We start from the raw sequence: 14,092 nt of genomic DNA on the forward strand, positions 1-14,092 counted from the left end.
AGGAGCAGGATGTACCTAGATGTTTTCCTTGGGTAAACGCTGGAGTTGTAGCTCCATTGGAAAAGCCTGACTAGAGAAACACCTTATTTTAGAGCACATTTTCACTATTGTTGGGATGTTGCTAGGGCATGTAGGCTTTTCAGCCAATCATTTTTAGCTGTTTCTTTATGTCACGTGATATAATGTGAATTGACTAAAGTTTGATATCTGTAATAGGATTGATCTCCAGAGATCAAGGTGAATCAGTATTTCTGGTTAAAGATCTTGTAAGAACTTCTTCAGCTTTGTTTTGCACATGGGTAATGGCTCTGCTATCATTTAAGGATATAACTGTTACCACAGGTTTATTTTAATTGTCCATGACCAATTGTGACTACAGAGCTTTTGCCTGATCTATTGGTCATAGAATTGTGGAATCCTGTTTGTGGCACTCATACATTCTGTGTATGTATGTTGGCATTAATGTACAGTTCTAATGAAAGGTCAATGATGTGTTGATGTATGCATTTTCCAACAGGAGTTGTAATAATGATCAGGAGCTGTTTTCAAATACCAGTGCATTGGCTGACCACTAACACTTGATGTTATCTTATAACATCCATGAACACTCATACTTATGAATGTGATCCAATGCAGGGGTGTAATTTTAAAGATCCAACTTGCAAACGTTTCCTATTCTTACAAATTGGTACTTTAAATTACACTGCATATGTTGTGATTGATGTATAAATCAACTTGCAAAAGGACTCCAGAATGGAACCCATTTGCAATATGGAAATTGCTGTACTGAGCAAAACATGAGATGAACATTTTCTGCTAGGACTGATTTTAGTTTAACACCTGAGTTGCAAGTGGAGATGTTTGATATTTGGAACCTGTCATTCATTAACTCATTCTAAAAAGATTGGATGATTGAACATGTGATTTCATTTTTGTGGCATGTTTAGTCTCATTTTTCTGGATCATATTTATTTAAAAAACAAAAGATGACATTTTGGCACGTCCAAAATTCGGGCAGGGACTGCAGTCTGAACAAATTTGTAGCCTTAATGACTAAATGAAAGACAGAAAGAGGGTAAACGGTCGGCTTCCTGTTCGGATAAGCAAAAGACTCTTGATGTGCAATTTTCCCAGGCCGAAAGGTGTGTTTGAGATCATGTAAAAATTGCAGGAAGTAACATCTGGTCAGCATTATAAGATGATCCTGCTCTCTTCTGGCTTCCTCACTAACTCTGTAGTAGGAAATCACTATTTCTCAGTGTAAGTACTTAGAAGAGCAGTTATCAGTAATTGTACATGATTCCCTCATTCCCATAAGTGCAGCCAATCTGTACTGTTTCTACAAAGCAAAAGGTTCAGGAAACTGCATCCAACAAGAGTTTTGGTGAACTGTCAAACTGGAGAGACTTTTGATTAGTTTTATTGAAGCGTTCAAATACATGAGATATTGGTGTTTAGCTCATCAGTATGCTTTCACTGTTTATTTGATTGCCTTATTGGAAGGCACCTCACTTATTAATCACTAAACCCATCTACAACTGCCCTTTTTTTTTCTAGTTGTCTCCAGAGTATGAGAACAGCTTATGTAACTCTACTATCCACCTTTGCTGAGGCACAGGGACACACCACTGAAATGCTTCAACTTCAGTAGGCGCAACACCAGCTTTTTTTTTTGAGTCACAGCCTTTCCATACAACAATGGGCTAGCTACAGAGATCCATTCACAAAGAAAGAAAACTCCTAAACAAGCATAGAGTCAACACTTGCACCATGTCTAAAATACTATGTTTCAGGAGATTTGTGCTCTAAAGGCAGATCACTGCTATCTTCCGTGGTATCTGTAGAGAGGTTATGAGTGAAGTTGTAAGGTATGTTGCCCTAAGGTTTTCTATGCAGGGCGAGTCTTGGTCTTTGGCACCAGAGAGTGCTATGTTTTTTGCCTGTCTTGATCTTGAGTTACATACTAGAATATTTTGATGAAAAAGTTGAAGGTGTTCCAGCTGCAGCTGACATCCTCCGCTAGTTCCATCCATGCATGCTCAGTTGGAAAATCTGCTGTCCTGCTTGTGCTGTTATCATCGTAGTCCTTCAGCTGTGCGTGTCTAGGTAAGAGTAGGAGGAAAGGAACGAAGTGGTGCTGGCTATGATGTGCAATGATAACTAAGCTTTTGTTTTACAGGGAAATTATAGAGATAAATGAAATTTAGTTTGCTAATAAGGTAAGCACCATCTCTTATTTGTTAATGGGAGTGACAGCAAGTTATAATAGGGCAGAATAGTGGCTCAGTGGTTAGCACTGCTGCCTCTCAGTGATGAGCACCCAGGTTCAGTTCCACCCTTGTGTGGAGTTTGCATGTTCTCCCCATGTATCTATGTAGGTTCCTCCCACGGTCCAAAGATTTGCAACTTGGGTGAATTGGCTGCGCAAAAATGCCCATAGTGTCCAGGGATGCGTAGGCTAGGTGGACCAGCCATGGGAAAATGCAGGGTTACAGGACTGGATAGGGTTGAATGGGATGCTCTGCAGGGGGGGGGGGCGATGTATACTGGATGGGCCAAATAGCCTGCTTCTACACTGTAGGGATTCTATGCTGAACACAAAGTGAAAGCTTCCAGAAAATTTTGTATTTTGTTGAAACTGATTCCATCTGTGGTGAGAGGAAGTTTCAAATTGATGACCTTTCTGGCAGCATCTCCCTTTATAAATGCTACTTGACCTACATATTTCTGGCAAATTTCTATTTTTTACTTCACATATCAGATATATGTTGTTTTTTTGTTTTTGAAAGAATGCTGAGATTACTGCAAATGCAAAAAATTCAGTCCCTTAACAAATCCAAACGATTACTTTTTTAAAAATATCCTTCCTCATGTCTTATCCTTCAATATTCTGGGTCTGACTTATTGATTATCATGTGAGACCATTGGATATAGGGCTTTATTAATGCTACCTTAATTCTCTTTACTCTGTATACCTCAATATTGGGTCACAAAGATAACCCGGAAAATGGGATTAATTTGTGAGACACCAGACATACTGAACCTAAGGAATATGGAGTTTTGAAATTTCACTCATCCTTTACTGAATGCATTTGTTATTTAGTAAGGCACTTCTTGTGCTTTGCTCAGGTTGTTTGTATGAGCCGAGACGGAGATTAGAAGGTTATTCAGATGTGGATGCACATCACATTGATACGCATCAGCATATGTTCAGTTCATCCCAAGGCTTCCATTGCAGTGTTTCTTGGTGGTGGTGTCACATGCTCAGTTATTGTCAGCTGGCTTAATCACTTACCTTCTTTCCACCCTTAGGTCAGATGTGGGCTAATTGTTGATTTGTGTATTCTGTTCCATTTGCAACCTCTGAGAATATAAAGCAGTCCAAAACAAAGTACAGGGAAACTCCCTCCCAATATTTATTACTGTGCTATTGCATCTGATATAGCTTTATAAATATGATATTCAGGCTGTTGCTTGATTGGTTTGTGGGGCAACTCATATAATTTTGGTACAGCCCCCATTTAAGACTTCGCAAGGTCAACAGAGCTGGGATTGCCATTATCATTTCTGGTGTATAGGTCAGTTGTGAGGTCTGTGATGGTTTGTAGGTCAGACCAGATAATGACAGATTTTACGACAAATGGCAATGGTTTTGTGGTCATCATTAACCCCCTTTTTAATTCCAGATTTAAATGGTGCATCTTGAGTTCAGTTATTATGATTTGGAATTCAAACCAATGATTTAACCTTGATTACTGGTCCGGTAATACTCCCAAATAGATATAGCCTCCCCCATAAACTTATATTGCCACAATTAGTGCAAATCTCTGGTTTGTTAGTCCATAGCGTAACTACTGCTTCCACTATACAATGAGTAATCCCTGACCTGATCCTCCACTGCCTTTCCACAATCTATGAAATACATGTCAGGTGTGTCTTAAATTCTACTTAATTGTTCAAAGATGTTGCTAGCTAGGCCAGCATTTATTGCCCATCTCTAATTGGCTAGATGAGTTCAGAGTCGACAACATTGCTGTGGTTCTGGACTCGCATGTAGTCCAGACCAGATAAGAAAAGCAGATGTCCTTCCCTAAAGGGCATTAGTGAACCAGGAGGCTTTTAATGATAATTAGGCCAGCTCTTTCTTCCAGATCTTTCTATTGAAGTCAAATTCCACTATCTGCCATAAGTTACCCAGTCCCCTGAGCATTGACTTGAGATTCTGAATTGCTAGTCCATTGACATTACCACTACACCATTGTCTCCTGTTCAGCTCCAACAACACATTATAAGCTTAGAACCAACCAGGTCCCAGAAGCTAACTTAATTGGCATGCCATCCACAACCTTAAATATGCACTGCTTCCACAACCAGTGCACTGAATGCAGTGTGTACTGTCTACAAGATGCACTGCAACAATTCACCAAGTCATTTTTACCAGCACCTTCTGCGCTTGCAATCTCTACTGTCTTGCAGAACAAGAACATCACTTGCAAATTTCCCATCCACATTGCTCACCATCCGAACTTGAAAGTAATATCTAGCTGTTCCTTTGTTATTGTAGGGAAACTTGGAATTCTACCTAACAGCACTGGAGGAACTGGCAGCACCACTACAGCAGTTTGAAAGGGCAACTGTAGCTAACTATCATACATGCCAGTTATAGATTTGACTGTTTCAATTAATGTTGGTGTTGCCAAATGCCTGTCATCTCTGCAAAAACAGTGTGTAGTATCATCTGAGGCTACTCTGGTAGTACCAAGCTAATTCATTGTAGGCTAAGATACTGGGACCTTTTCATGGGAGGTTTAGTGTCAAATATCAATCAGTTCTTAAGCTATCTCAAATTTTCCCTCATGATTGAGTTAACTGCATAAAATTGAATCATATTACATATCTAGGTACACAGCTATTGAATTAACTAGACAGCCATGTTAATGAAATCCTCCTACTTTGAGTCAATCTAGTGTAAGAAATAGCCTTTGTAACTAAATGCCTCTTCTGTGTTTTTTCCATTTTAGGAAGGTGAAATGCCAATCCAAGATTTATTAAATTTGTATGGTTATGGGAAGACTGTTCCATTTCCTGGTGAGGAAGACGAGGATGATGACGATGATGACGAAGATGATGAAGCAGAGGAGGAGGATGATGGGGATGATGGAGATAATGAGGAAAATAGTGGAAGTAGTGAAGTTCCAGAGACCGAGGATCTGCCAGATGTACATCTACATCAGGTTAGTTAAAAGTTTGGGCACAGCAGATTCCACCAGAGCTAACTACAGGATGGAGCTGGGAACTTCATTTGATGCAGTTTTGGTTCTGTTGTTACTGGGGCTTCAGTAAAATCTAATAGTGACTGTGCAATTTTTAAGTTTTCTGTCCAGTTATTATGAGAAACTTGTCAATGTGGGTTTTTTCCTACCAAATCCAAGTTGTCTCTGTAGGAATGTAACTGTCTTAGTCTTTTTTCACTTTCCTCATTGCTCAATATCGTACGTCATGTAAATTCTCCAAAGACATGCCCATCTCAGCTTGCTGTTTCACATGAACTTAATATCTCAATCATTTCAACCTTAGTTACAGTTGTTGTAGTTTGTGGCATAGAAGTTGACCCAAATATAAGATTGCTTCTGTTTTTGATACCAAACCTAACATTTAGGCTTAACTCAATATATAACTGTGCCCTCGCCCTATATCCCTCATTCTTTTATATTCTGTATAAAGTGTCAACATCGTTTTGAATTTATTGTCCACTTTGGGTGAGTCATCAATTATACTCCATGGCTTCAAGTCTTGTATCCTCTTGTCACCTTCCACTTCTCTAAGATAAACCTCTTTCTCCTTTCATTCTCAGTGATCCAACTCTGAGCCTGCTTTTCCGTTCCTTTCTATCTGTTTGTGCTTGTGAGCAGACTCTTACATCCCTGCATTACTTTTTAAACTTTCTCAAGGATACATCCTCAGCTTTTTTTTTAAAACCATAGCTATTAGTTACATATTCCCTATTTATCATCATTGATTGCATCTACTTTCATATCAGTTTGCATTTCGAACATATCAGATTGCCTGCTTTCAGAACTAATCTGTACCACAGAAAACTTTTGGGGCCAGATCGTTAGGTATATTGTAGCTAAAGGAATCAAGTGGTATGGAGAGAAAGTGGGAGTGGGATACTGAAATTGCATGATCATATTGAATGGTCTCGTCCACTTATTTTCCATGTACAAGTCGTTCTGCTATAACGCGACAGCTATGTTCCTCTGCAATCTCGCACTATGGAAAACCACTATAGAAAATCACTATACCCCTTCAGGAGAAAGTTCATGTTATCCAAACAATGTCTACCATTCGTCAGTTGAATTCAATAGCCGACTTGCACTGACTCAACGCATGTTATAGCAGAATGACCTATATTATGGGTGATCCATGATTACCTCCAACGAAAATTGAGCATGTCAAAATCAGTTGTTTTTGGTAAATGCTAAACATTACTTCCCCACCACTGACACCATCCTCACCCTAGTTAATTTGCTCTGGCTGCATACACAACTCTCCATTCTGTTCAGTCCAGAGCTGAATTTCAAAATTCATACATCAGCTTTCAAGATCTCATGCTTAAACTTTGCACCATGCATTTTACTTTGCTGTGAAGGTGAAGCTGAGCAAATCATCTATCTCTCTCTGGAAGAAAGGGTGACTCTCGCTTGTTCATATATTTTTATGTAGGCAATGTAAATGATAGGTAAAGACTAGGAATGCCTAATAGTGAAATGTGAACCCATTTGTAAAGGGCAAAGAAAAGACTTAACTGAAGGAGTGAGAAAGTAAAATCAGTAAAATCCTAATGACATTGTGCTGTAATTCCTTGGGATTGTCATATACATATTTTCTCCTTGTATTTCCTCCCCCTTAAAGAAATGTATCCCTAGTCTCTGGATTTGGAGGTGCCACTGTTGGATTGGGGTGTACAAAGTTGAAAATCACGCAACACCAGGTTAGAGTCCAACAGGTTTATTTGGAAGCAGTAGCTTTTGTAGCACTGCTCCTTCATCAGGTGGTTGTCAACCTGATGAAGGAGCAGTGCTCCGAAAGCTAGTGCTTCCAAATAAATCTGTTTGACTATAACCTGGTGTTGTGATTTTTTAACTAGTCTCTGGAGTAACTATGGTAATTTTTCTTTATAGGTTTTCACCTTTTCAGTGCAGGTTGTTTATAAGTCCTTTACAATCTCACACTTGTAATGAATTTTCATGTGCACAAAATAGAAACTTTTTCATCCAGATACTGATTGAATTCAGTATGGTGCAATTTTCCATAATGAACATGAATTTTCTTTTCACAACTATTATGGACTCCAGTTTAGCTAGCCTAATGCAGTTCCCTTTTTCTCTTGTTATTTTTAATCAAAACATTATTTTTTTACAATCTGAATTATGATTTCTTGTCATTCACTTTGTTTCTATTATGTACATCCGAGGTTTTAAAGTATCATGAGGGCCTTACATAGACCTTTATTTTTAACTTTATTTTTTCATCAAACTTTATTGTATTAACTGAGCTATATTATTGACATCTCTTATTTGTGCAGCAAGAAATACCAAAGAACTCAAGTGGACAAGATGATGAAACCCGGTCTTCGAATGATGACCTTGCACCTTTGACTACCTCTCAAGATGTGCAAGAGATGATCCGACCACGCAGATGTAAATACTTAGACATAGGTATACTTCCTTGTGAATGTGAAAGAAGCCAAATTTTATTCACTTGCCACATTATCAAAGATATTCTTAATAGCTATTCTACTCTTTGTTATTGCGAAAGTAACAAGTGGTTTTGCCACAGCCGGTTCCAGTAAATACTGTCAGAAGTGCAAGTTGTGAAATTACCCATTAGTTAAACTTGGAGTGTGATTTATAGGTGCCATGGATTCTAAAAATTGAGTCATTTGCACAATACAGTTGGCTGAAGATTGGTAGCATGTGAGAATATAGTTTTCATTATTTGTACCTGGTTGAAATTCATCTTGATATCAATTTATCAAGAATTAGGTATTAACAACTAATACCACCGTGACAAGCTGGAAGTGGGTCCTTTATATTAGGAGAGATAGTGTTATCTCAAGGGATTAAGAAAAATATCTGAAGACTAAACCTCGGGCTAATGCAACAGTTATTTCAAGAGTTGATGGATTGATAAACTTGTACTAAACATTGTACCTTTATTTGTTAACGTTCTACTGCTGCATCTCATACCTGTAAAGGGCACCTGTATTGTTCATTTTAATTGTCCTAATGATTGTTTTATAGCTATTATTAGTAATGTTTTCTGACAAAGTGACATCAATTATTCATGACTAACTAGAACTGCATTATTTAAACAAACACTTTTGGGATTGCATTTCCATATTTACTCGCATTTAACTGTACATTATCAGAGCTATTTCTGGTTTGGAGGACTTTTTGTTTTCTCCCCCATGTCTGTTGTTTTGATTTTGGCAGGTTCCTTTTTTATTTCCTTACTGTTTCTATTAGACAATGCAATCTTGTAAAATTGCTTTTTGTGTTTGTGCTGATTTATGCAATATTTGCACTTGCATAGATTCAGAAATGAAGAATTCAGCAATATATTTAGGGATATATGAATGAATTAACAACGAATGCAGATTTTAATGAAATAACTGACATCCCAGTACATCCAAAGTATACACTTTCCACAGACTGGTGAAGGTCACAGCTAAACAGCTATGTGTTTGTTCCAAACACAATCAGTGCATCTAATAGTAATTCAGTGAATGAGAAATTTGAAGATGTAATACACAGACGCTCATTTGAAGTATATAATTGACGATGTTATTACGATAGTAATTTTCATACAATACACTATCCTTGTTAAAATATTTAACTGTTCTCTCCTTTCCCTTTGCAATCCCAGTCTCCCACCCCCAATCAAATTGGAGTTTGCCTCCCCCACAATTGGAGTCTGCCCTCACCCCCTCAAAGTGGAGTTCCCCACTCTTCCACTCTTTTCACAGTCCTTCACACACACCTGCACACTTCTATAAATTCCAGTCTCTCTTCTCTGATCCTATTCTTGCCAAGATCCCTTCCACCCAACAGCAGTCATTCCAACCCTAGTTGTTGTGGCAGTTGCTTATAGTGAACTTTTGAACAGCAAGAATTTAGCGTTTGGAGTGCCAGCACACTTGTGCATGCATGCAAGCGCCCTGGGACGACCTCCCCCCCCACCCCCCAAAAAGCAAGGAGAAAAAAACAGATTCTGACTTCTGCTTTAGAATAGCCATTTTCTCGTTTTGCCCCCAACTCATGATTAAATTTTCAAGCTTTGGCACATATCCAGTTGAGTGTTTATTATAATTTTGATATGTATTTCAGCTCTGGTTTAATTACAGAAAATGTACATTTTATTACGAGCAGATGACTGCGATTGTTCCCTATTTTTACTTTGGTCATTTACAGCAAATATTTTTGCTTTTTTAAGCATCCAGCTATCGCACTTCAATCAAAATATGTTTGCTTGAAAATGAAAGCTAATTCCAAAGGTTTGCTTGGGTGAAAGAAGAATTTTATTACCTACTAACCCATTAAAATGCAAACATAGAAAATGGATTTAAAAGGTTATTTGTATGGAAGTTGGGCAAGGTGTCTAATATAAACAGGCAGATAAAAGCAAATGCAGTTTAAAGTTCTTAGAGTCTGCATTGAGAGATTGAAACCTCAGTTCATGTCTGCAGCTGCTACCTTTTTCTTCGGGAGTAGTTACATTTGTAGAATTCTGGAGTTTTTGGTGAATGGCTGTTTCCCAAGTTGACTTTTCACTGGGCAGTCACTTTGAAAGTTGAGAGAAAGAGGGAAGAGAGTAAGCATTCCAGGTTCTGTTGTGAATTTATATTTTCTTTTTCTCTGCCAAGCAAATAACTGTAATTTGGTTCATTGTGCATTTCACAGTTTATTGCCTTTCCAAGCTGAATACTGTGCAAACCATTTTACATCTCCAAATATATGAATGGGCATATGTGACTTAAATAGAGTACAAATTTTCACATTGACTGGGTTAACATTTTTGGATTAAATTGTAATTTCAGTGGAGCCAGTTGAGTGTATTTGTGTAGTTTCTCTGTACCTCCCTCCATCTATAATGATGATCACTGTGACTATTTCAAGTCTGCATTTGTCCTTTTTTTATCAGTCACTTCAGTCTGTGATAGTCTTGGCTATTAAAATCAGATGATGGCAGTTAAATATAAGACCATAAGACATAGGAGTGGAAGTAAGGCCATTCGGCCCATCGAGTCCACTCCGCCATTCAATCATGGCTGATGGACATTTCAACTCCACTTACCCGCATTCTCCCCGTCGCCCTTAATTCCTCAAGACAACAAGAATCTATCAATCTCTGCCTTGAAGACATTTAGCATCCTGGCCTCCACTGCACTCTGCGGCAATGAATTCCACAGGCCCACCACTCTCTGGCTGAAGAAATGTCTCCGCATTTCTGTTCTGAATTGACCCCCTCTAATTTTAAGGCTGTGTCCACGGGTCCTAGTCTCCTCGCCTAAGGGAAACAATTTCCTAGCATCCACCCTTTCCAAGCCATGTAATATCTTGTACGTCTCTATTAAGTCTCCCCTTAATCTTCTAAACTCCAATGAATACAATCCCAGGATCCTCGGCCATTCCTCATGTTAGACCAACCATTCCAGGGATCATCCGTGTGGATCTCCGCTGGACACGTTCCAGTGCCACTATGTCCTTCCTGAGGTGTGGGGACCAAAATTGGACACAGTACTCCAAATGGGGCCTAACCAGAGCTTTATAAAGTCTCAGTAGCACAACGGTGCTTTTATATTCCAACCCTCTTGAGATAAGTGACAACATCGCATTCGCTTTCTTAATCACTGACTCTACCTGCATGTTGACCTTTAGAGAATCCTCAACTAGTACTCCCAGATCCCTTTGTACTTTGGCTTTACGAACTTTCTCACAGTTTAGAAAGTAGTCTATGCTTTTATTCTTTTTGCCAAATCGCATTTGTTCATGTTGAATTCCATCAGCCATTTCCTGGACCACTCTCCCAAATTGTCCAGATCCTTCTGTAGCCTCCCCACTTCCTCAGTACTACCTGCCTGTCCACCTAACTTCGTATCATCTGCAAACTTCGCTAGAATGCCCCCAGTCCCTTCATCCAGATCATTAATATATAATGCGAACAGCTGTGGCCCCAACACTGAACCCTGTGGGACACCGCTCGTCACCGGCTGTCATTCCGAAAAAGAACCTTTTATCCCAACTCTCTGCCTTCTGTCAGACAGCCAATCCTCAATCCATCCCAGTAGCTCACCTCGAACACCATAGGCCTTCACCTTGCTCAGCAGCCTCCCATGTGGCACCTTATCAAAGGCCTTTTGGAAGTCTAGATAGACCACATCCACTGGGTTTCCCTGGTCTAACCTACTTGTCACCTCTTCAAAGAATTCCAACAGGTTTGTCAGGCATGACCTCCCCTTACTAAATCCATGTTGACTTGTTCTAATCAGACTCTGCTCTTCTAAGAATTTAGAAACCTCATCCTTAATGATGGATTCTAGAATTTTACCAACCACCGCGGTTAGGCTAATTGGCCTATAATTTTCCATCTTTTGTCTTGATCCCTTCTTGAACAAGGGGGTTACAACAGCGATCTTCCAATCATCCGGGACTTTCCCTGACTCCAGTGACTCTTGAAAGATCTCAATTAATGCCTCCGCTATTTCCTCAGCCACCTCTCTCAGAACACTAGGATGTATCCCATCGGGGCCAGGAGATTTATCAATTTTAAGACTTTTTAGCTTTTCTAGCACTATCTCTTTTTTTTGTAATGGCAACCATACTCAACTCAGCCCCCTGACTCCCTTTAATTGTTGGGATATTACTCATGTCTTCCATTGTGAAAACTGACGCAAAGTACTTGTTAAGTTCTCCTGCTATTTCCTTATCTCCCATCACTAGGCTTCCAGCATCAGTTTGAAGTGGCCCAATGTCTACTTTTGCCTGTCGTTTGTTTCTTATGTATTGAAAGAAACTTTTACTATCATTTCTAATATTACTGGGTAGCCTACCTTCATATTTGATCCTCTCCTTTCTTATTACTCTCTTTGTTATCCTCTGTTTGTTTTTGTAGCCTTCCCAATCTTCTGAGTTCCCACTGCTCTTGGCCACTTTATAGGATCTCTCTTTTTCATTAATACATTTCCTGACTTCCTTTGTCAGCCATGGCTGTCTAGTCCCTCCCTGGATAATCTTTCTCTTCTTGGGGATGAACCTCTGTACAGTGTCCTCAATTATACCCACAAACTCCTGCCATTTTTGCTCTACTGTCTTCCCTGCTAGCCTCTGCTTCCAGTCTATTTTTGTCAGTTCCTCTCTCATGCCCTCATAATTACCTTTATTTAACTGTAACACCATTACATCCGATTTTGCCTTCTCTCTTTCAAACTCCAGACTGAACAATACCATATAATGATTGCTGCTTCCTCAGGGTTCCCTTACTTTAAGATCTTTTATAAAGGCTGGTTCATTGCAAAGCACCAGGTCCAGAATAGCCTGCTCCCTTGTGGGCTCCATGACAAGCTGTTCCAAAAAGCCATCCTGTAAGCATTCCATGAATTCCCTTTCTTTGGATCCACTGGCAACATTATTTACCCAGTCCACCTGCATATTGAAGTCTCCCATGATCACTGTGACCTTGCCTTTCTGACATGCCTTCTCTATTTCCCGGTACATGTTTCGTCCCTGGTCCTGACCACTGTTAGGAGGTCTGTACACCACTCCAATTATGTTTTTTTTGCCTTTGTGGTTCCTCAATTCCACCCACACAGACTCCACATCATCTGACGCTATGTCATTCAGTGCCATAGATTTAATTTTGTTCTTAACTAACTAGTATACATTTATTTTTACTGTAACAATATATGTGTAAATTGAGGAATTTCTCACATTTTCTCTACCTATTAATCCTAGTTGTATTTATCCCCAATTTAGTAGAATAGTTGCACCAAGTTGGAATGTGGTTGGTCTCTGACTGAAATTTCAAACTTGTGGAGCATTTGTTTTAAACCAATTGAGTCAAATTGAAAAGTTGACTTACATATATCCATTTCAGCATTCACAGAAAGTTGCGTATTTTTGTCTTGTATAAGGCGTACCAAGATTTAACATGATGGAATCCAGATGTATTTGTGGTTAAAATTGCAAAGTTCTGATTGTGTATTTGTAGACTGAGACTATGGTACTTTTTTTCCAAAAATATGCATAAGAATAGGAAGTAGAAGTTTCAAAAACACTTGTGTTCAAAAACAAATTGGAAGTTACAAATCGCATAATAAATTCCTCATTAATTTCTATAAATGAGAATGCTTTATATGTTTTACAACTAAGAACAGAACATTAATATGTTAACATTCATAGGTAATGAAGGGGAAGAAGAATCTGATGATGATGAAGATTACATACCATCAGAAGATTGGAAAAAGGTACTGGTTGTGTCTTTTTCACTCTATACTAATGTTACTTATACATCTCGCTGTTTCTGATAGTTTTTTTTGAAATTCCAAATTATTTTCTTATCTGTTGTTGCAGCATGTCAACAATAGCTGAATGTCTTTCTAGCCTCCTCAAATAACTAAATGCAAAGCTGTTAAATGTAACATGATTCCTCTGTTTTTGACATTAGTTGTGCTAATATGTGCTCTGTGGAATGTATTAATGTTCCTTTGTGTCTTGGCAGCTGTGTTTTGTCTAATTTGAATGGCCCAAATTAAATTCCAATTGGCAACAAACTTGTAAGGAGATCTCAGCTATCTGTAAGAATAATAGGGTGGTTATGGTAGGGGATTTTAACTTTCCAAGCATCAACTGGGACTGCCATAGTGTTAAAGGTTTAAATGGAGAGGAATTTCTTAAGTGTGTACAAGACAATTTTCTGATTCCAGTATGTGGATGTACCTACTAAAGAAGGTGCAAACATTGACCTACTCTTGGGAAATAAGGCAGGGCAGGTGACTTAAGTGTCAGTGGGGGAGCACTTTGGGGCCAGT

General features: G+C 38.9%; 1 protein-coding gene across 5 annotated transcripts in view; it reads left to right on the forward strand.

Moving 5' to 3' along the window:
* Positions 1-14,092, forward strand: part of LOC140479829 (mesoderm induction early response protein 1-like) — a 59,547-nt gene that overhangs the window by 18,117 nt on the left and 27,338 nt on the right. For 4 of the 5 annotated variants that reach the window (XM_072574101.1, XM_072574104.1, XM_072574099.1 and 1 more), the window contains exons 3-5: positions 5,022-5,234; positions 7,589-7,721; positions 13,464-13,528. In XM_072574101.1, coding sequence (XP_072430202.1) covers positions 5,022-5,234; positions 7,589-7,721; positions 13,464-13,528 — 411 coding nt within the window. The remainder of the gene's footprint in view (positions 1-5,021; positions 5,235-7,588; positions 7,722-13,463; positions 13,529-14,092) is intronic. The other variant, XM_072574100.1, reaches the window with a different exon arrangement.

Source organism: Chiloscyllium punctatum, chromosome 7 (genome assembly GCF_047496795.1).
Source record: "Chiloscyllium punctatum isolate Juve2018m chromosome 7, sChiPun1.3, whole genome shotgun sequence".
Classification (NCBI taxonomy): domain Eukaryota; kingdom Metazoa; phylum Chordata; class Chondrichthyes; order Orectolobiformes; family Hemiscylliidae; genus Chiloscyllium; species Chiloscyllium punctatum.